Genomic DNA, 23260 nt, shown 5'->3' with positions numbered 1-23260 from the left:
GATTGTGTAATTATTGGCTTGAACGCTGCTGTACTTAGACACACTGTCCTTTCCAGGTAACGTTCCGGACAAGGATCTACCACTGTAACATTAACAGCCAAGGCGTCATCTGCCTGGACATTTTAAAAGACAACTGGAGTCCAGCATTAACCATTTCTAAAGTTCTCCTCTCCATCTGCTCCCTCCTCACAGACTGTAACCCGGGTAAGACGAATTAACTTTTGTATCTTCGTTCATTCATAGTTCACATTTGGTCAGCTCGCTAAGATGTGCTCTGGTTTACTGGTACCTACTGAAAAAAATACAAAAACGTAAATTTTAAATGCCATTCATATAAATAGTATAAAAAGAAAGCAGAATTTCAGGAGCTCAAGTGCAGTTTTAGTACTGGAGAATAATTTTTTTTTAATTCAGAAAGTTTGATCAGTAGAAAATACCTTAGTATGCGCTAATTTGGATATTACAACCAGGATATTACTACCAAGAAATATTAATGAGTTAATAAATATTGAAAAGGAAAGCTTTCATTTAAATATGCTGATAATGTGGTCTCTGAAAAGAATATTAATAGCACTGGCAATGATAGATGCCTAACGCAGACTCTACAAATAATGAAAATTGGTTTAAATGAGGTTTATTCAATATCTTAGGCAGTCAGCATGAGTATTCAAAGCAAGCTGTCATTCTTATTAACTAGCATAGCACTTAACCTCTCCCCTCAGCTCTTTTAGATTTGTTTTATGCCATTGACCACTAGATCTGTAATTTCCACTTTCTCTTACCCTATTTACCAATGCATAATTCTGACTGTAGCCTTGGAAAATCATAGTATGTAGAAATTACTAACGAATTGTTGAATAAAAATTATGTGATCTGTTTTTATGTCATGAGGGTTGTTGCTGGTTTGTTTTTTATTCTACACTTCAATATTATTTTTAATTTGCCTAAAGGGCTAAAAATTGCTTTGAAAAGGGCAGAATGTGAGATTCTGGCATAATCAGGAGCTGAATCGAAAGCTGTAATAAAATATTGAAATATTTCAAAACTCAGAGTAAGGTGAGAGTGGGCAAAAATGTGATTGACTGCTTTTGTTTTCATGTGGGTTTGTTGCTGTATAGAACACTGAAACCTGTGGTATTCCTTTCAGCTAAGAGCTGGAGTGATAGAGTGTTACCATTTTAGGCACATTTATTTCAGGTGGATTGAATGCTCTCTGCTAGCATCTATGAAAGATTGATTTCTGTTAGTGTTTGGCCAAAAATATGAAGAAATGTTTGTACGTAGTCAGGCAGATAGATGACAGAAGTGTAAAAAAAACAAATTAATGTTTGCTTGTGTGTCTTAGAGACCAAGTAAAGAGCTAGAGACTCTGCAAAGCTGTGTAGAGATTGAGAAATGGGTAGTAAATACGTGCTCTCTTGTGGTCACCTCTCTTCGGAGGGATACAGTCATCTTGAAAGCCAGACGCTTTCCAGCACTGATTTGAAATTTAGAAATTCACTTCTTCCGCCCTCTCAATCTTAAATCTTCACAGATGCTGTCAGACAACAGTTTTAGCATATCAAGTGTGTAAGAGGAATACTGAGAACAGTTCTCCATACTGTATTATCATGTACAACAAGTTAACATAATAAAAATGGAAAGTTTTTCCATTTCGCCTCTTGCAGTTAGCCGCCATAAGTATTGTATTGGCCCTCGTAAATAAAACAATTTTATGCTGTTTCATTTGCAAATCTTCTCTTTAATTATGAAGTAGTTTTGGATTTTGTCACTGCTTCATGGTAACATTTTCCTTTTTTTGATGAATTAATGCAATTTCTTAATTTGTATCCTGCTCTCACAAGGCACTGATGGCAGGTATTTTTGAACTGCTGAGTCGTTTTCACCTTCCTTGGAAATTGCCTGTTTTGTGCTAGATACTCTTTTTATTTAAAAGTGAACTTTGAATGTTAGTGACGTACAACAGGTTTGCAGAAATACACAAATCCTTACTTTTCATCATATTGGCTTATATGTTGCAGTTGTGCTGCCTGTCCCATTATTTTTTGAGACATTTTATCATTAAAAAATTATTGGTTACTTGCCATCAAATGGATGGATGGATGGATGGATAGATAGATAGAAAGATATGTCACTGTTACATATATCATTGAAATATATTGCATATATGTACACATAAGTAGCTGCAGAAACATGCATATATGTATTTTCCTCTCTGTCAGCTGGGAGTAATTTTCTAATCCCTCAGTCCTCTCTTCATCTAACTAGTCTGCCCCTTTCTAAAGGCAGGAACACAACAGGGGTCTCGATTTGATAAGCAACTTTGAACTCTTTTTTTCACCATTCATCAGCCAGAAGCAGATCAGGTCAAACGGAAACGCAACATTGAGTCTCCCACAAACATAAACACATAGGATGGGCGAGTCTTCCACCCTGGTCTCTGAAGGGAAGAATCAAGTATCAGTTACCCCCTACTCTTACATTTATGCAAATCTTCATTAGAACAACAAATAGGAGTAAGAATGGCAGCTAATTAACCCTCAGTCATACACAGTGATTAAACGGCGCTGAAGCACAGCTGCAGCTTCATTGGCAAGCGCTGCTATTCTTCTCCAGCAGGCTGAGCAAATGAAAAGAGGTATTTGCTCCTGCCGCTCCTGTCATTCACACAGTAATCTACAAAAGCCTCTTTCCTCCCTGGTTATACATCACCGCCTTTTGTTCCCTATCACTCCAGGCAGGAGCAAGTTTGTCCTTTTTAAACAACTAATGCAATCCTTTACTCATAAGCTCTCTCAGACCCTTCAGTCCTGGTTATTATTGATTGTCTCTGTTTTGCTTGGCAGTATCAGCCAGTAAACTGTGTTAATGAAATGCCTGAATTTTGTAACAGCTGGCTGACTTTTTCATGGGGGGAAGGGATGTCATAGGGTTTGTGTATGACTGAACATATGTGCATTATCTGGAGGTGCAAGAGAGCCAAATGTGTCAGAGGGATGGGCCACACTAGCATCCAGTCCAGGCATTAGTATTTTTCTTTTAAGTGGCACTCAAGGCCACAGCACATGTCCCTTTCTCCAAAGCATGGCTCCAGTCCTGTAAATACTTCGGCATGTGCATGAGCAACCCCACAAAACCTGACAGATACATTCACCTGTGTGAAACAGAGCATGTGAGAGAGTGAGTGAGGGAGTGAGTGAGTTTATAGGCTCTATGCTTGAGTGCTGAAAATGCCTGCTTCCAGCAGTGTTAGCTGCTAGGGCTGGCCTATGTGGGCAGTTAGTTATTTCAGAGTAACTCCATGTGTGGACACTTCCCGCTTTGAAAATGTATTAAGTTATGAAAACCTGTCTTGCTTAGAGTAGAAGTCAACTATATTTTAAATGTTCAAGCAGAGCCTGGGGAGTGTAAATTCCCACACTGTCTTAATCGAAAGAGCTTTCAAGTGCAGATGGCCCCTGAGATTTTGTATTTTCCTGAGTTTGAAGTGCTAACCAAATTATTTTTTATACTTACAGAGCTGATGATGCTGATCTGGGTTAGAATGTTTATTTTTCTTACTTGGTCATTGCCATCCTGGCCCTGCCAAAGGTTCTTGAGCCCCAGGAAAAGTGTCATTTGCAAATACTTCAGAGAAAATAAATTATAACGCTGCAACATTTTTATTTGCATGGCTTCTTTCTTCACATTCAAAATCTGAACTTGGCTGGCCTGATTATCCCAAGGTCTGAACAGTCTTTACATCGAACCATGTCTGCTTAACAACACACAGCTAAGCCTTGATTAGAGCATGAGAACAAAGCCTACCTCTCCCTCACACCAGCCTCTTCCCTTCTGGTGTCATCCTCTGGCTCTGGCTCCTTACCATTTTTCCCACATGCAAGTTCTACAGTCAGTGGGGATTTTATCCCTCAGTTGACATTCTGAACCCAAATGCTTTGCTGCTGCTCCTGGCCCTCTTCCCTGCATGGCAGCCATACCCTTCTGTGAGTTCCTGCGATGGGGATGTGCCAGGGGGTGCACTTAGAGGATGAGAGTGGCAGACTGAGATGTGGGCAACAATACTGCTTTCCCACAAACATTAGGCTGAACACTTGGATGGCAGCTGTAGTCAGAGTAACTGCTGAAGGGCTCTACAGTGCCTCACTTGCTTTGCTCTTTAGAAACCTCTGCCTGATTCGTAACCTGAACTGATTCACAGGAATTTTATACCCACTCATTTTTAAGCAAGCCTTGTCCTATAGCATAAGTGACCATTTTCCTGGTTTTCACTCCCAGTGTACTAGTAAAGAACCATCCTCTTCCCTCACTGTCTTTATTTGCTGCACACTACCAGACCTGAGTGTATGAGCCTCCTTCTGTAAGAGAGGCTTTCTGTTCCCCTGCTCATCCTCAGTGCACTCATCCTTCCTGAATGCACCTGACTCTTGGAGTTCATTGGGGCATGAGGCACAGCTAGACAGACTAACCTGCTCATCATCACCGTCATCCGGGTGGAAATATTTACTGCTCCCTGTTGGATGTGCCTATCTCACTTGGCAGCCCCAGTGTCTGTCTTAGCCCTGTCATTTTCACTGTCTGCTTTTTAAACCAATTGAGTAAAATGGCGGAGAAAGGAAAAGAGGAAAAGGAAAAGAGAAAAAAAAGAAAGGAAGGGCAAAAAGGAAGAAAAAGCTTTTGCTAGAAAAGGGCATTAACCTCTGGCAAAGGAAATGCACAAACAACTCCGGCAGTACCCACTTCACTGGGGTCAGCACTAGTCAAGTTGGTTGCTCTGCTCTCAGATATTTCAGTCACGTTATATTAGCAGTGTAAAGCTGCTTGTCTCATTACTGTTTAAACTCAACCAGAAAGTGTGGGGCGGTTTGTTTAGTGTTACGTGTAAAGTTTGCTGTGAACGTAGTTTGGGGCTGAACATGCATGTCCTCATAGTAAGTGTACTTACAACAAGAGTAAATGAGTTGGACAAGTAGCACTGCGTTACTTTGATGCAAGACCCATCAATTTGTATCGTCGTTGCAGTTGCTCAGCACATCTGAAAAGTGGACTGTTTAGGTTAAAAAACTCTGCAACATACATTGTAACTTTCAAATATATTGTACCCCGGTTAGAAGTGGATGTGCTGTTTTTTACAAGTACTGCCATGAATCATGAATTTACTAGAGGGTTTCATACTTTGTTAACCCACATGAAGTAATGTGGCTGTGCATTTTAATGACTTACATTTATCTAAGCATAGATAAGCAAAGTCAAAGATCCTAAGGTTATGGGAAGCTTTAAGTGTCTCACTAAGGGACACGAGACATGCTTTTAAGCTTTCTTCGTATGAGTCATCCTTACATTTTGCCTTTATCTTCCCCAGAAACGTCTTTGTTTTTATCACACAGTAGGTATAACAGGCAATTTTGGATAACATCCTATTGCTCTTTTTCTGTTGCAATTACAAGTTATCCATGTGGTTTGGCATGATTTAGGTCTGCCTAAATTTTCTGCCAAAAGATATTAACACCTGTACATACACCTGCATGAAGGTGCTGGTATTTAAGAAACTTTAGAGATGGGATTCAGTTATTACATTATTCTTTTTTTTTTCTTTTCTCTTCTCTTTTTTCCTTTTTTTTTCTTATCATTTTCCTAAGGGTGTGCAAGGTTCTGTACTCTTGTTGCTGAGGGTATAGCAGTTCTGTCATTTTTGGCAGAAAAGGATTCAATAGTGTAATTTAATGCATATCTTTGATCCTCAATGGGATCTAAAACAGCACTTTCGAGAGTGACTTTTCAACATAAGCTTAAAAGCCCTAAAAGCCTGAACGGTATTTACCCTGCTACAAAGCTGCTGGAATTGCTGCTGTTTCCAGAACCTTTGCAAAACAGGAGTAGGTGGGAGATTTAAGTCAGACAACATGCAAGGGAAGGAACTGAATTAGCGATTTCTCAGCCCATTTCCCTTTCAGACAGCAGTATACCTTCTTGGAGGGAAATTGGTGTCCTGCTGCGATGCCACTGCCCTGTCCCTTGGCAGATTTGCCATCAGCAGCCATCCCCAAAGCCAGCTGTTGGAATTTCTCTGGCCAGGGTTCATACCTCCAATTGCAACATGGATAGATCTGCTGTCTAGAAAGTTTTGAGCACCTCCACATTTTTAATTTGTGTTGGCATTTGGGAAACTTAAGCTTCATCCAAATGTTTGTTTATAGCAATTCCACAATCTCTACAAATTTGCATAAGGTATTGACAGGTATTGACAGAAATACGTGGAATACCCTATGTACAATACAATACCCATAGAACTGTCTTCTGCACACCCCACACAAAGGGAAGTAGGTTCACTTAAACCCTCTGAGGAAAATGCATCTCCCACCAGGAGCTGGAGTGAGGCTGCCAGACTTTGATTCCCACTGACACGCTGTGTGCTCCTGATACTGCTTCGGGCTGATCATCTCTGGCACAGGGACACCAAGAGCCAGAATTGCCACAGCCACTTACAAACCGAGTGTGTGCCAATGCATCAGGTTCCACAGGAATAACTCTGCTTCTTCAGCCAGCAAACCCCCAGCCATACCAACATGCATTTTAATACACTAGTAGAGGTCCACTACATCAATAAAAAAATATCTATTTTCAGAATTACTGAGATACTTGAAAACGCTAGCCTGTCCAAAAAAAAAGTTTAAAAATAAATCCAAGGCATCTTAATAAAGGAAAATGTAACATAGCTGTAATAATAAAATCTGTTCCATGCTGGAGCATTTGGCTCTGAGTGGGAATTTGGCTGTGGTCACAGCTCTGCTATTTGGCTTCCATGTTTGAGCTTTAAAATAGCTCCCCAGCCCTGGGTAATGAAGAACAGGTCCGTGCTCCTCACCACTCAGCAGCCTGGATGTACCTTCTCTCTGTTATTCCATATATCCCGATGTATCAGGAAGCATGTACTGTACCGTGTTCCTCCTCATCTGGTGCTTCCCCATAGCAGAGGCTGCTTTCTGTCAGTGCTGGTTCACATCAGATGTTCCTCCTGCAATTTTTTAGACTTCCCAATTATCATTCCTTCTTTTCCCCTCACCCCCAGCTGTGAAATGAATTTAGAAACTCTGGATGACAGCAAGTTCAAGGGATGAGCCACTTCTCATTTTCCTCATTCTTGTAATTTTTTTCCTTAAAGCCATGATCTGCACGTTTTGCTGCTATCAAAAACTGCTTCAGAATCCAATCTGATTTTTTTCTTTCTCATTGAAAGAAAAGCTTTGTTCAGTTTATCAAAAAGGACTCCTAGGCTTTCCTGCGCCCAAGTATATGCTGTTGTGGTTTCTAGTGAAAATTTATTTCCTTCTTGAACATTTTTGTCAAGACTTACAGAAAACAGGAAAATTTTAAGTACTCATTATAAATACTCATTAAAATTATACATATTCTTTAATAAACCATTTTTGAGTAGATTTGTCAAATGTGATGAATATTCTGGAAAACTACTGAAATACTTTTAAGTTGGTAAAACAATATTAATTTGTCCAATTTTATGAGGCTGGCTAAGCCCTGCTGCTTTGATTCTTTCCTGGCACCCACAGGCTACCAGGTGCAATGTCACAACACAGTACTATCAGACATACAACAAAACAATCTCATTTTCCCATATATCCTTTTTGTAAGCAGCAGTGGGTCATGTAAACAATGAAATTGCTCTGTTGTCTGAGATTATTTATAATCTTTAGCTTGGAGCTGTTTTTTCCCTTTTCTTCGGAGTTTGTATACTGTACTCTGTCAGGAAGTGGGCAGTTTCAGCACAATGGAAAATGCTTTCTTTGTATCTGAAGCAGGAAAATACTCTGTGCCATGTCACTCAAGCATGGTAACAAGTAACACACAGTAAATGAAAGTTAAAGCACCGAGGAATCAATTCAGGGAGTAATGTTTTTTGGTTTGTTCTAAGTTGCAACATAACCTTTCTGCTCGTTTTTACATCTCTGCCGTGAGTTGTCTGCAAATGAAATGAGCTCACTCCAGAGGCTCTGGCTTAGCAAAGACAAAGTGTAGCTGCCTCAATGCTGCTGGGCTGGGAGTAGAGCAAATGGGTGTTCTGCATAAAGGCCATCCTAGTAAGTTGTCCTAAGGGAGCATGAAAGGAAAATGCAGCATAAAACTGATGGGTTTTGTTCTGCTCTCAGTGAGTGCAGAAAGATTTTGTCAAAGGTGGGGTTGTCTTGGGAAAAACATGAGCAAAGCGATCCCATCAGTTGCAACAAAGTTCTTTTTTCAAGAAAGTACTTGTTTATCTAGAAGTACTGTATGTTCCCCTCCCTGTTCTGCAGAACCTGCTACATATGCAAATATACGTATTTGCACTGATCATATCACAGAATCTAGAGCTGATATTTACAAATTCGTGCTAGTTTATCAATGCTTTCTCTTCTGATTCCCTTTAAAAGATTCCATGCTGTACCAGTTCTGCTGTAGTGTGTATACAACACTAACTTCTATTCTATAGTTTGAATCACTTACAGTTTCTCATATTCTGATCTGAACACGCAGTACCAATATGTTAAAGGCATTTAGGCACCTAAAGCTGCTGGCTGACAGCTGGCAGGGTTTTCAGTACTTCCCGTGGGATTTAAACATCTGAAGTCTCACTAGGAACCTCTCAGCACTGCCAGGAAGAGACTTGCTATACATCTGGTCTTTAAATATTTGCAGACTTGTACACCTATATGTCTTAAACTCTGTGGACATGATCTATAAACATGAGATTAAACAGATGTAAATGCAAGAAGTGCAGCAGCACATTATGAAAATTGCATATAGATAAGCATTGAAATAGAATTAATTTCCTTTGCCATGAAAAGCTGATGAAACTGTTACAAGATTTGTTCTTATCAGTTGACTAAGTCCCCTCAACATGAACTCATGACTGTGGGGATTATTATAACAGCAGGAAAAACATTTGTGAACTGTCATCCCTTTAGTAGTTCTCAGGAAAATATGTCTTGGAATATCTCCTAATTATGTGTGCAGGGGGAGTAGGCTTGGATCAGGATTACTATTGATGTTGGCCTAAATCATTGCTCTTTTCAGTTGCACTTTGACAACACCTTATGGGTAGAAGACCATTATTTGTGAGTATAGAGACTTTTAGTGTGTTTAGATTTAGGCTATTCAAAGCTCACAAGACATCATTAAAAAGATTAACACAACTATAGAAGTAAGATTGTTTAGAAATACTTAGTTTTAAACCCCCCATTATGGTTTCAGAAGTCTACAATCTGTTTAAATAATTTTTTTTTCTGAAAAGTGTCTGGAAATATTTACATAAAATTGGTGGGTTTATGTAATTTAGAAAGCAAGTGGTAGAGATTACTTTTATAAAATAAAATCTGGATTTTGTGATCTCCAAGGCATGATACAGTCATTAGCTATAGCTCCAGATGCCAGTCACACACGCGCTTACCCTGTTCTTTTTTTTTCTGATGTATCTCTGCAAAGAATAATTTCTAGAAGGAGTACAGTCATTCTCTAGCAGAAAACCAGTGCTACTCATTGAGTCAGGTACATTGCCTGCAACTGCTCATCCTTCAGTGGGTCAGAGAAAAGTGTAAAAATCCCTCAAAGCACTTCTTTACTCACACAGTAATACGCAGAAGAGGAAATTCCCTCCTAGCCACAGCTGATAATCAGATTATGTGCTGAAGCATGAGCAGTACAGCCTTTGCAGTGGTAGCTCAGGTGGTGCATGGCTATTAAGTTTTCTAATTCATTTTTGAGGTTCCTAAATCACCTTCTAGTATTCCTACACTGTGTTTTTTTGTGTGTGCTTACCAATTTGGTGTATGAAGCATCTCCCTTTTAACTTTTGCTAAATGTGTTGGGGTTTTGTTTGTGTTCCTTTCTTACTATGGAAAAGATAAGACCACTTTTTTTTTTTTTTTTTTAATCTTCTTTACCAAATTACCTTTCACATTTTATTTTGTGGTTTTATTCCATCTCAAAGGAATCACCTTAGATTTCAACCATTCCTTAGATGGAAAGGTTTTACCATGCTGTTAATGATTTCTTGTCCTTTTCAATAGTGTTTCTACTCCTAATTTGTTTTTGCTTAAGGAGATGTGAGAAAAATTGAACTTCAGACATAATAATACCCAACCATCAGTTTATTAAATGGCATCTGATTAAATCAGAGATTGACTAAAATCCAAATCAGTAAAGAGGCTTTGTACATCTGTGACAAGAAATAAATGTAAAGGGATGTAACTGGCACTCATAAGAAAAAGGAGTCTTGTCACAACACTTAACTGTTCCTCATTTTTATTATTCCTCAGAAAGTGTTTCTAGAACATATAAAATACAGTCATTACAGAATGGAAGTAAAGCTGAAAAAAATATACACTTGACTTTTGGGGTTGGTTTTTTTTGCATGAAACTTATAAAAGCTCTATGATAAATATACATACCGGGCTTTTAGAAGTTTGTTGATTTCTGCTCCAGAAACACAGAGTTTCTTTAAGCTTAGGCTCAACCATCATTAAATTAAAAGTACTTGAGAAAATGCATGAGTGATGGATGCTACAGATACAAAAGGTTACAATTCATTTTCTTTCCAATAAATGTGTAATTTAAAATACTACCAGTGGAGCTTTCCTATGCCCATAACCTCAGAGAGAAGACAGGTAATTTTAGTGCATACGCATAATAAATCTTTGTGTGAACTGAGACCAAAATAAGTCATCAACATTAAATGTTTAACAATGTAAAGTATTTAAATAAAGCTCTTAGTTATTTCTCATATATAATATATAGATTTCTAGCTTAATTTGAATGAGTTCCAAGATAGAAAGTAAACGGCCTTTTAAAATATGCTCTAATATTTTACAGTCATTAAATGTATTTGCTTTGTTTCATGCAGGTTTTGTCTGCCAATACAGACATGTCTTTAATTGCATTAGAATCTTATATATATATATATATATATATATATATATAAGTAATTATTTTTTCCTTGCAATGAAATAGATGCATCACTTCCAGGCTTAACCCATTCTACTGGATATATTTTTCTCACTAATAGGACTGTATATATTTGAAGGAAAAATAAATAAAACTAGAAAATAAAAAAAAAATAGACATTACATGAATTTTCTAATCTCAGAATAATTCAATCTAATATTCATTATTCCCAGTTAGTACAAATAGCTCAAATCTCAGATGGAGTAAACTGGCATCAATCCTGCTGAGCTTTGTACTCCAGATTTTTCATTTAGACTTTGTTCCATTTTACTAAGTGGGGGTTTGTTTTGTGTGTTTGTTGTTTTTCTTTTTCCCTGTGTACCTTTTTTAACATGAAGGCAAGAACAGATTTTCAAATTTCTTGCCATACGTTTCTAACTGCCTAAGAACCACCCTCAGGACCCTAATTAGCACAATTATTTTTAAGACTGATTCTTCCTGTTCTTAAAATACAATTATTTTTGTTTCACCATAGAAATCCCACTGCTCCACATTCTTTAAGCTCCTGAAAAGAAGCCTGCTACATTTGGCCAAGAGATTCCCAATAAGAATGTAGAGTCAGTCCTGAAAAGTGAAATTTATAACCCTGGATATGTGAGCTATTAAATCATTTAGTCTCTCACTTTCTTGAGTAAGATTTCAGAAATTAGTATTCCTGAGTCACTCAGATTCTACCTTCAGAGATGATTTACACCTCTGCAAGACATGTCTCTCCTATTTTGCATGGCTAATTTTCTACATTATTCAGCAGGGGAGGAGGAAACAGTTGTTTGTTTTTTACAGTTTTGCAGATCTATCAAAGGCAACAAATAAAACAAATTATATGCAGTGTGTGTTTCAGAATCCCTATTTTCACAGCAAATTAAGTTCAGGTGCATTACATGGAGTCATAGACAGCTACTTAAATACCAAAATATATGGTGCAGTTGTCCCAAATTTAAGAATGGGCTGTACTGTAAGATTTCACATTCATGTGGGATACAGAAATAGAGCTTTGATTAGGAAATTGTAGAATTTTCTATCTGTACAAGGCTTTAAAAAAGGCCCTTCTATGTGTGGAGTGGAGCATTGCAACTCCAAGATGAATTAGATTTCAGAAAATTCTCAAGGGCTGGAATCCTCATTGCTTAGGTTTTTATAGTATTGATTAGGTAAAGTGGCTGTATAAAGTGGCATGAAAGTAGAACTTACTGTAAGACATAATATTATATTAGCAAAAGGAATTCCTTCATGACCTTCCGTGTCTTTTCATCTCTACCTTGTATAGCTTGTTTCTACAGCTCAGTCTTGGGACTCTTTATGCCAATGCCTGAAATCATTTTGCAAACTGATTATCATTTAGTCAGGCATGCCAGTGGAGTCAATGTGACCCCTCAGGCAGGAAAGATAAGATTTCCAAATAAAGTTATTTTAACTGTTACTAAATATGAAATTATTGCTGTAAAATATCACAAATTCAATCTTTTTTCAGCATTGCCATGTAACTTCATTGCAACTAATCCAGGAGCAAAACTTGCCTACATGATGAGTACTAATTATTTGTTTAACCTGTTTTTTTCTTTCAGTCCTGTTAGAGCCTGGTCATAATTAGGCATAATTATATTCATGTTCTGAAGTTTATCTAGAAGTGGATAGTACAGTTGGTTGCTAAAATGGGGTTGTTTTCTCACTCACCTGCTGATTCCTCAGTCACTGCCTGTATAGGGAATGGAGAGGCCTGACTGTTTTTTGTGTTACTGAGTAACAGTAAGAGGTGTGTTCATGCAAGGCACACCTAAGTTCCTATTCCTGTTCCAATGGATGTTCAACTTGCCAAGGGATTTCAGGCCCTGGGCTATGAAAGAGTTTTATTTAGTAGGCCTTTAGAAGGGATAAAATTCTTCACTAACCCCACCTTTTGTAAATAAAGGCCTCTTGTATTCTTTTGACATTTTTATGGGATTCTTAATAGCAATTTTGGATTTAAATTTGACAAATTAATAATGAGATTTGGATTAAATTTGACAAATTAGTAATGAGATTTAATAGGACAAGAAGGGGAAAATCAGATTAAACCAAAAGAAGCAGCATTCATAACATATGTAAGCTTTTCTATTTTCTAAAGATGAATTGCAATAAAGGTAAAAAGGGATAGATTCATGAGCAGGATTCAGATGACTCCTACATCTGACCTGAAAGGGGTATGTTTAAGTTGAAGATTTTTGATATTTCTCACACTTAAACACTCTTCTAAGAGTGACGATGGCTTTAGGACTCATTTTTCTCTCAATATCTAAAAGACCAGACCATGCAGTAACACCTCCTCCCCTCCCTGTCCTCTGGGAATCCTCAGGGTAAGTGGGTCCCATAGGACCTCCTGGTTTTCTTGCAGAGCAATCTACCTTTGGTACACGTGATTTTAGGATGTCTAAGGCCGCACAAAGCATGGTCACACAGAAGAGCCTTACCCACCGTTGCTTAGGTGTTAAACTCTTTGTTCAGGATGTGTAAGACCCATAGGTCAATCCTTTGCCTGGAGGAGGTGATTAGGTGGAAATAAGGAGGGACAAATCCAGAAGAAAATTGGTTCCATTATCTTTAGATGGAAGAAATGCCAAACACATGAGCATTCCTACAGAATAGCTATCCCTCCCTTAGCAAGTCTTCAGACACACAAAAAAAAAATCACATCCATGGTGCTTTTCTGAAAATACAGTTATGACCCTATGAATAAAAGCCAGCTTAGTTATGGGTCTCAGCATTTTGTTTGTTTGACAGCATGTTGAGGTCTGAGGGCTGTGGTTTTCTTATTATCCACTCACAGCCGTCTTCCACAAGGTAAATGCATATTGCTGTAACTTCTTCAAATTTTATCAAACCACATGCCATGTAATGTCTTTCAAATTAAGTTCTACAGTTACTAACACCTTTTTATTAATTTTTTTCTAATAACAACGACTGCTTCTCAATTGAGTTTGTTACTATGAACAGATACATTGCTAATGTGTCTGTGCTTTTAATATTGAGACGCATCCAAGCATCAAAGTGAAGTGTGTTATTTCGGAATTTTAATTGTTCCAGCATACTGGCACTTCTAATACGTGCATGTTCTTCCTTAATTAAAGACAACTCTTCAAGATCAGTACACTGTGCCTCGCTGATCTGCGATTGCCTCAGCTAACTCCCAGTCAGCCAGTGAAGTTTATAGAAATCCTGCTAAAAACTGAAGACTGAAAAAAAAAAATCTTTCTCTTTAAACAAGAATGATTCCCCTTGGCAAGATACAGAGATGAATCACTGCCAACACTTTCCTTTAAGAGCTGCGTTAATAAAATTGGGCCAGATAATACTCCTTATTTCTGAAACATCTTTTTCTTAGGCAGCCTCATATTTCACACAGGTCTGTGGTAGGTAGCCTGACAGCAATCAAACACAAGTCTAGAGAGAGGAATGAATTTCTCCCTCCATGCTTACAAAATGGATATTTTAGTAAATGGATGTTTCCTAAACTAGATTTGCAGAGCTCTTTTATTTTTGAAGATAGGTATCATTTTTTTCTCCAGAGAACAATTTGGACATCAAGTAATCAAGTCCAAACTGCGTATGCCTTAATGTTTGTGTAACTGCAATTACTGTGCAAACTTAACAGTCAAATGTGTTTCTGACAGTTCTACAGAGCTCAAAATTTAGAGTCAAGTCATGGATAGCAGTCTTTTTGTGATATACATCTGTACAGCCACATTTATGAAAGTATCTAGATACCTTGCAGTTTTTAGCCTGGGTGATGGAAAAGCTTTAGTCCAGCTTCACAGATGGGAAGCTAAGGCACCACTGTAAGACCACTTGACTTTCTTCCTATATACATTAAAATGTTTCTATTGAATGTTGAGGAGGGACCAGACATACCTGCAAAACTAGTTCCTGAAATGAGAAGCTGACTTGATTATGTCATATTGTATGGTTTCTACTGTGAACTATAATTTCTAAAATTAATATAGCTTCACTGACTTTTTTCCTAGTAGACATTTCATCTTTCTAGAATTTGCTCCTTTCTCCTCTAGTGACAACCATTTTTCTTTACTGAAGCAATTAATTTTATTTGCTCTCCTTTTTTACTACAGTATTTATTGATCACTTTACCATTCTTCTGTATGGCTTTCAAAGAGCCTCGCAGATGGTTAAATACATTCTGTGTGGATAGTTGAAACTGTGATTTTGTGAAAGTCAGGAATAAATTGTAGTTCAGCTTGTAGGCTGTGTAAAGCAATTCAGAGCCCTGCTACCACCCTTTGTTCTGCCTTGAATCACGCTGTTGTTCCAGTTCGTGCGCGTGTGTTGATCAGGCTCCCGACCGCGAGCTTGTTTTATTGCCGCACAAACAGGGATTAGTGCTGCCGCACTCCTTTTCACTCGTGCCCTGGGTTTGAGCACTCTTTTCAAAGGTGAAAGGTTAGTAGAGTAATTCAGTGTGCTACTTCACCTGTCTCTGCTTCCAAAGAATTACTCAGTCTGTGCATTATTATTAATGATAAAAAAAGAGAGCAACACTGCTGCTCTATGATCACTATGATGCATTTCACATATCTCATTTTCTATATCAAGACTCGCAGTATCCTTTACATGGTCTTCTAGGAGTTCACTGAGTTTGAAACAGGTGATATGTGGCTAACTATGAAAACTTCCCGAGGCAAAGTGACACTATAAATAAAATTACTCACAAACAATTCATCTTCTCTTAATCCCTTCCTCTTGGAGTACTAAATTGTTCCATGACATATGTGGTATAGCATGTCTCACACTGCCTTTGCAGTTTGCACTGGCTGGTCTTTTTATAACGCCAACCTGGATACCACTGAAAACAACATAAGAAAGTATAATTATATATTAAATAATTTTTAAATTAAGTTTAAGGGTGGTTTTGGTGTGAATCAAGCTGTCAGCATTTGCTATTGAGAAAACTGGTGTTTCAGTAAAGTGTTAGTTTCTGCTGTTGCCCCAATCCTAATTTTTTTGTTTGTTTGTTTACCTTTTGGGACATAAAGGTTGGTAAAATATTAAAAGCTACAAAAATTGGATTCAAAAATCTTGGCTTTCACTGCAAGCTAGTATGGAAATATATTCTGTCCTGCACTGCTATTTGCAATGAAACCACCAAACAAACTGTAGTCACTGGAGATATAAATTTTTGTTCTGGGGAGGTTTGATTTTGGGGTAACCAGTCCTGCCTGTACTGCTGTATAAAGATGACTCCAAGGCAGGTATCCTGTAGATGACATACAGAGCACATTGACTTTTCCATAAAAAAAAAGCTCAAGCACTCCACATTTTTTAATTGAAAAACAAACACAGTATATCTGGAAAGAGAGGCTGTCCTAAAAGAAACAAACAAAAAAAAGTAGTGTTACCTAAACCAAAAACTCTTCTAAATGTGTAACTGAAGTTAAAATAACTAGAAAAGTACTTATTTGTTTCTTATCGCACATCCTGTCCAAAGAACAGGAAACATTTAATTTTTGCTGACTGATGTTTTAGTACAGGTAGTTCTGTAGAGCCTCTCAATGGGATGCTCTCACAGCTATGAGCAGGGAGTTGTTTAGTTCAGGAGAAGGACTGACCTTTCAACTTACATCTAACCTTTGGAAATTCTTCCACTTTAATTCTGCTCTTTAGCTGGAGCCCAACTCTTTACAACCTGATACAGAGCTGAATCTAAACCTCGACCAAGAAAAAAGTCCATTCTAAATATTTCGCTGAAGAAGATTTTTATAGGGCTGTGGGTTTTTTAGGTTTTAAGGTACTCCAGAAGTCTTTCTGAGAACCTTCTTGTGGTGGTGTAATAACTGGCTCCATCAGCTGTTCTCTATTAAAACTGCAAAATACTGCAATGGAAATATAATTCTGCTTTATATATGCTCATATAAAATATATAAAATGCATACAAACACCCCTAATGTACGTTTTAAGTCTAAATGTGTGTCTCTTTAACCATGTTGGCATTACCAATTGGAATTTCATTGCATATTGTGTGGTTGATGGGGAAGGCACATTGAAATCAAGCTGTTAAACACACCATCTCCATTTTTTATTTCACTAGAGTGTGTTTGCTGTATTTTTAAAAGAGCATTGCAAAGCCCAGGAGATGAATTCTGCTCTGAAATTGCTATTTGCTGACATAGAAATAGCTGTAAAAATACAAGCCGAGAAAAATACAGTGTAGCAATATATTTTCATTTATTTGGGAGGAAAGTAGTTTTAAAGAAGAATTATAGTCTGTCTTCTGAATGATAAAGCAGTTTAACTGGCATTAAACACAGCTGAAATTTTGTAATGACCAAACCTCAGCTCATCCAAATCCCCAATAGCATTAACTCCTTAGAATTGAACTGTAAATTTGATTAGCCTTACAACAGACATGAGACACAAATGTTCTTCCTTATACAGTCATATTAAGTGGCTGCAAAAGAAGATGACAAGGTATTGTAGAGCAGTGCATCCAACCTTTTTAAGCTAGGGACAAGCTCCAGCTCACCCAGCTTTCAAAACCACATACATACAGGGCAATTTCATGAATTCTGATATAACATGAGGATTACATATGGTGAGGTGAGGAGGGATTTAGCAGCTGCAGTCTTCCAATAAATCATCCTAAAGATTTTTTTCATAGTCCAGTTCTTTTGATTGACATTTTCCTTGTAAACTACATTGCTGAACCATAGCTCCTGTCCTTGCCTGTATAATATGGTGCCTTTTTTATATTTTTTCGTCGCTCGTGCACTGTCCTCTAACATGAGATTTGATGCTGTAATTCCTGGTGTGTTAATATTTTGCATGGCATTAATCAGAGTATGGGATAAAAAATTTCCTTTACATAAATTAAAGGTTATAGCGACATCCTAGGGCAGGTTTTTAGAAGTTCAGAGTCTGAGATTGGAAGGAACAGTAAACTACAAGGCCTTAAAGATTTCCAGGTCCACAGAGTTGCAGAAGCTCCTCTGGTGAGCTGAGGGTGTGTGCCAGGACAGGACTTCCCGTGCTCCCTACATGTGGCTATCACAGGCAGTGCCACCTGCAAACCTGCTCCCGGGGTCCAGTACTGCTGAGTGCCACACAGGATCACCGGTCACCTTGCCTCATCCTGGCTGGCACAGCCACCAGCACCCCAAAGGCTGGGAAGCCCATTCCAGCCCACAGGACAGGGAAGGAGTTGTGCACAGAGGGTGCCATCCCAACTCTCAAGCCAGCCACTATGGTTCTGGTGATCCAAGAGTACATTTCTCCTGCCAGGACAAAAGTTGCATAGATATGCTGTTTTTATTAATTTATTGTGGGTTTATTTTCATTTCTTTCACTAGGTTCGATAACACATTTCTGGCATAGCTTTATATTCTTATCCCCTGGTTATTGTTGTCATTTGGACACAGTCCCGTTTAGTCAATTTGTGAAATGCAGCCTGATTCATTGATGAATCATGCTACTTCTTTAAGGAAAAAAAAAAAAAGGGGAGAGCACTACAGTAGTTTACTAATTACAGAAACAATAAAACCACAGGTATATACAAATGGAAAATAAGAAACAGTTTTCTGGTAGTGAGAAATGGAAACAAGGGGAAAATGTTATGAATTTTGAGATCTGGTTTTTCTTCTCATCTCTTAATTAGATAGTTTATGCAGTGGTTGTTTTATAAATACATATTTGGCCTTACTAATGGAAATTTCACAATACCCCTTAAACAGTGCAGCCCAGCTGAGCACCAGGTGGTGTTCAGCCATGTGCTACATAGCTTAGGGGGGTAAATGGGGACCATTATTTCTTCCTCATACTTGGTATTTTGTAGGATTTCTTCCTCATACTTGATATTTGGTAGGACTTGGCTACTATAAAAAAGGCTTGTGCATGTTGGGAGTTAAATCTTTTAATTGTTTTAATTAAGATGCTTCAATTTATCTTGTAATCTCAGTGTTATGGCCCGTCACGGCGAATTACACAGCAGTAGTGACTCATGACTCATGAAGTGTTGAGATGTGTCTCCTAGGGCCTGCTGGCTGGCTGGAGCTGCCCACACAGATGCAGGGAGAGCCCGATGGCATTTCTGGAGCTCGCACACTGTCCTTACATCCCATGGCACAAATGTGGCGTGCTGCTTCAAACTGGCCAGTGTGCCCCTGGTTGGGTGGCTCTGGTCTGAAGTTTAAATGGCCCTCATTGCCAGCTGTCCTGGCTTCTCAAACAAAGCAGTTGTGCCTCCTGAAGGCTTCACAGCAACTGCTAAAATAAGCCAGTTCTTCAAACACCTACTGAAGTGTCCTTTTTGAAGTCCTCATAAATATCTACGTATAACACACCTCCAGACCCTCTGACAGAGATGTGAAATAGCTGAGCCTTGCTGTCAGTAACTATTTTTCTATTCCTTCAGTTTGCAGTCTCAAATGAGCAAGTGGCTTTCTCAAACTGTGGGTTTGGTTTTTTATTCAATATTGTTATAACCAATAAAACATACAGCCAAATTGAAAAAAATCAATGTAATTTCTCTAATTACTGATAGTACCTTTTAGTAGCCTTTGCTTGGCAGCTGGCTGTGGGTGCAGCTGGTCCTGCTCATGCTACAGCAAGCAAGGACCTCTCTTTGCTTCCACAGTCCTGCTTCATACAGGCAGACACCTGCAGAGGGAGGCACTGGCTTGGGGGAAGCACCTGAGATGACTGATAGTTGATTCTTAGATCACTCAGCAGGAATTTACACACCTACAACAAAAGCTTTGTAGACCTCAGACATCTTACAGGCCATCACCTCCACTCTTTCAACTGCCAAACAAAACACTGCAGAGACAAAGGCTTGAACATGTGGATAAATAAACAGCCCAGTTCTCTGCATTACTGGGCTTCAACAGATTTCCTCACCTTCTTACCAAGAACTCTTCTCACTCATTGTCTCACCCCAAAGGAAAGGAGACACCCTCCCATTCTAGGAGGAGGTGAGGGGAAGAGCCTGTACCTTCCAAAGCCTTGTAAAGATGTATGCTGTTGAAGTATTTTCTTGCTTCTGAAAGGAGATATAGATGGAACCCCACGCTAGGAAACCAAATTTTCTAATTATCATGCAGGATTGGGGATGATGATGTGATCCTCAGTATCCTTGTAGTTTATCAAGGAAGTTAATTTACAGCTCTCAGTGTGAAAGACATGCTTTCACAGAAACATTCATCCTGCACTTTCAGATTTGAACTAGATAAACCTTTACTACAGCACATCACTGTTCACTGACTCATGCAAGGTTTTATAAAGATCTCAGAGGCATCACTTTAAATACACACTAAACCTCAGTAAGAACTTGCCGCATTCCAGATGGTAATGCCGTGATATTCTTGCAACCCTTCCCAGCCAGATGCCTCAGAGGCTGAACCCCACCTTCCCAAACAAGCATGAAAACCAGGATATGCTTCAAATTTTGCTTCAAAGATTCCTTTCAAGTTCAACCCTTAGTCTCCATTTCTCCAGGAGTCTGTGGGAGTGTTTCTTTGCACAGGGGCATTGTGTCCGAGGAGGGTGTGGGAATTTGCAGCAGTGCTCTCGGGCTCATCCCCAAGCTACCATTACACTATGACAAGGTTTCCCTGTTGGTATGTAGGGAAATCTTTCGTGAAGAGAAATGTTGCCCTTTCCCATTGCCCAGGTTCCCCATTTACCCTGCAGTGCTTCTCAAATCTCATTCCAGCCACGAATAACTTCTTGCTACTTAAGTGCCTGTAGATTGTTAGCCTCCTATTTGCACAGGACAAAATCCCTCAGGTAATCCCCTACACAGTTTTTCTCCTTGGCTGAGGAGTTAAAGGGGATATACTTTCTAGTCTACAACTTCTAAAATCTATCTTAGACCAGATATGCTTCTTTTACACTCATGCATGTAAAAATAATCAAGTCCAGGCCTCAGTGACCTCCTCTGGATATATCAAGATATTAAAGGTAAGCACATGCAGTAAGTGTTTGCAGGACTGAGACTACAGGGATGTAGTACACTACAGTCACAGTGGTAACTTGTGTTACTAATTTAGAAGGTGCAAACTTAACATTCAAATCACAGGCTCTTCCTGAAAATGCAGGTTTTGCATGGAAAGCAAAAGAATTTATTTCATGAGATATTACTCACTATTATTCGCTGAGGTTGGCAGTCAGCCACTCGATGTTTTGGCTAAGCCAATGTACTTCCCCTATCATAAACTCTTATCATCAAAAACCAAACAAAAAAGCCCAGATTTAATCTGCTTGACAGAAGGCCTGACATCTTGTCCTGAGAATTCCAGTGGTTAATAGTGCAAGCACCACCCTCAGATTACAACTGTACCGGCAAAGCTGATGTTCATATTGTTCAATGGCACCATCTTCAGACAAATAAAAGATGATCATTACCTGGCTTTCACAAGAAGTCGTATTCATCTGTCCTAAGTCGGGGAAAAGTGTGGGATCCGTGCCTCTGGACTTGTATGGTACAATCTCAGAAAGTTGCAGCAGAAATACCAAGAGTATGGGTTTCCCTCAAAAGAGGGAAAAACTCTTTACATTTTGTCTGCTTAAAGTGAGAATAGGAAAATGTTGTCTGAAAGAGAAAAATGTTGATGAAATACAGTCACTTATGGGAATGTCTTGTCTTGGATTGTTTTTCTCAGGGGACTGATTGGTTTGGATTAATTATTTGTGAAGTAATTCATAGATCCAGGTCATATCATGCAGCATTCTGGCCATATGAATGCTCAGAAAGATCCCATAAATTAAATAACAATTCCCAAAATTTGGAATTAACTTCTGTTGCATTCAAAATAGTACTTACTGCCCTAATTCCTTATATTTCTTTATGCTTTGAAACTAAAAGTATTAAAAAAAAAAAAAACCAACATTGAACCTGATAATAGAATTAGATCTCATCCTCTTCTTAGGTGAGAATATATATACTTGTGGGAGTCTAATACCATAAATAAATTACATCACCTGAAGGTGAATTTTAGCTCAAAATAAAATTATTGGACCATTTTTTTGTGATGTAGAACTTTGGAAAATTGTTTCAGTTATATCTTTGCCAGGCATGTATAGCTAACTACTATCCATTTCCCCCTGCTCTTCTTCCATCCATGCTTTGAAAGCAAGGCTCTTATATGTAGGCACCTTGTTGCATTTAGACCTAAGAGAACTGAAGGAATGTGGATCTGAAAATAGCTTTTTTCATCCTCCCAAGGCTGACGCGTGTTTCACGGTTTGTGTTTCCTTTTCAGCTGACCCCCTGGTTGGAAGCATTGCCACTCAGTACATGACTAACAGAGCAGAGCACGACAGAATGGCCAGACAGTGGACCAAGAGATACGCCACATAGGAACCTCCTCTAGGATTTGCTGGACCTGTGCAAGCACATTCACTAAGTGCATCAATAGCCCTTCCCTTCATTCTTATTTTTTATTAAATTTTGAACCATTTTGTGACAAAAGGTTGTCCTTACTTCTTTTTGTTTGTTTGTTTTATTTTTATTTTTATTTGTTCTGGGTTTTTTTTGTTCTGTTAACTTGAAAGTTGTTTCCCTCAAATGTAGACAGGGAATTTTGGTTATCAGTGCAAAGAATGTTGGATCTGTAATAGTATAGAGCTTTATCACAAAGCTTTGTATTAATGTGTGGGGTTGGTTTTTTTTTCTTTCATGTGGTTTTGGGGAAAACAAACAAATTCAGAACTATATCTCGTTTCTACTTAAATGTAGTGTTTAGGGTTATTTTTTTGTACTGAAGTCTTTAATGGTGGGTGCATGCTACTGGGAACAAGTTTTGTATAAAAGCTTAAAATCAAGAATCACTGTGCATTACTAAGACTGTGTTTATCACTAGCCTTCTGTTTCCCACACAAAAGGCTATTGCATTGAACAAATTAATATGTATTTTGATTTACTTAAAAAACAAAAAAAAGTGCTTGTAAATTTCTTAGGGACCTGCCACTTTTGACTGTGGATCAGTTGATGTACACTTGTATTATTAAAGCACTCAATAAAACACTGTGGCTGATAAATGCACTTCTTGCAAGACGGTGCTTTTGCATTTGTGCAGCATAGGCTGCTTAGTCCTCACATAATATAACTGCAGGTTAAAAAACTATTTTTAGACCTGAACTATTCACTTCTCATCAATGCATTCCTTAACTTAGAATTCTTCATTGTGTCTGTCTTCAAATACAAACATCTTCCAAATTTCAAGGCCTTTCTTTCACCTGTCTGTGCGCAGCCTTGCTATTCAGAAGCCTCTTGCTGCATCTTTTACAC

The 23260-nt window shown here is 38.4% G+C and overlaps 1 protein-coding gene across 3 annotated transcripts in view; it reads left to right on the top strand.

Annotated features, from left to right (window-relative positions):
• LOC116443740 (ubiquitin-conjugating enzyme E2 E2) overlaps window positions 1-23014 on the top strand; it is a 207153-nt gene extending 184139 nt beyond the window's left edge. For all 3 annotated transcript variants that reach the window (XM_032108224.1, XM_032108234.1, XM_032108215.1), the window contains exons 5-6: window positions 57-204; window positions 22233-23014. In XM_032108224.1, the coding sequence (XP_031964115.1) occupies window positions 57-204; window positions 22233-22330 (246 nt within the window). In that variant the 3' untranslated portion in view covers window positions 22331-23014. The remainder of the gene's footprint in view (window positions 1-56; window positions 205-22232) is intronic.
• The last annotated feature ends 246 nt before the right edge of the window (window positions 23015-23260 follow it).

Source organism: Corvus moneduloides, chromosome 1, assembly GCF_009650955.1.
Source record: "Corvus moneduloides isolate bCorMon1 chromosome 1, bCorMon1.pri, whole genome shotgun sequence".
Taxonomy (NCBI): domain Eukaryota; kingdom Metazoa; phylum Chordata; class Aves; order Passeriformes; family Corvidae; genus Corvus; species Corvus moneduloides.
The sequence above is the reverse complement of the archived record's forward strand: the minus strand, read 5'-3'. Positions and strand labels throughout refer to the sequence as shown.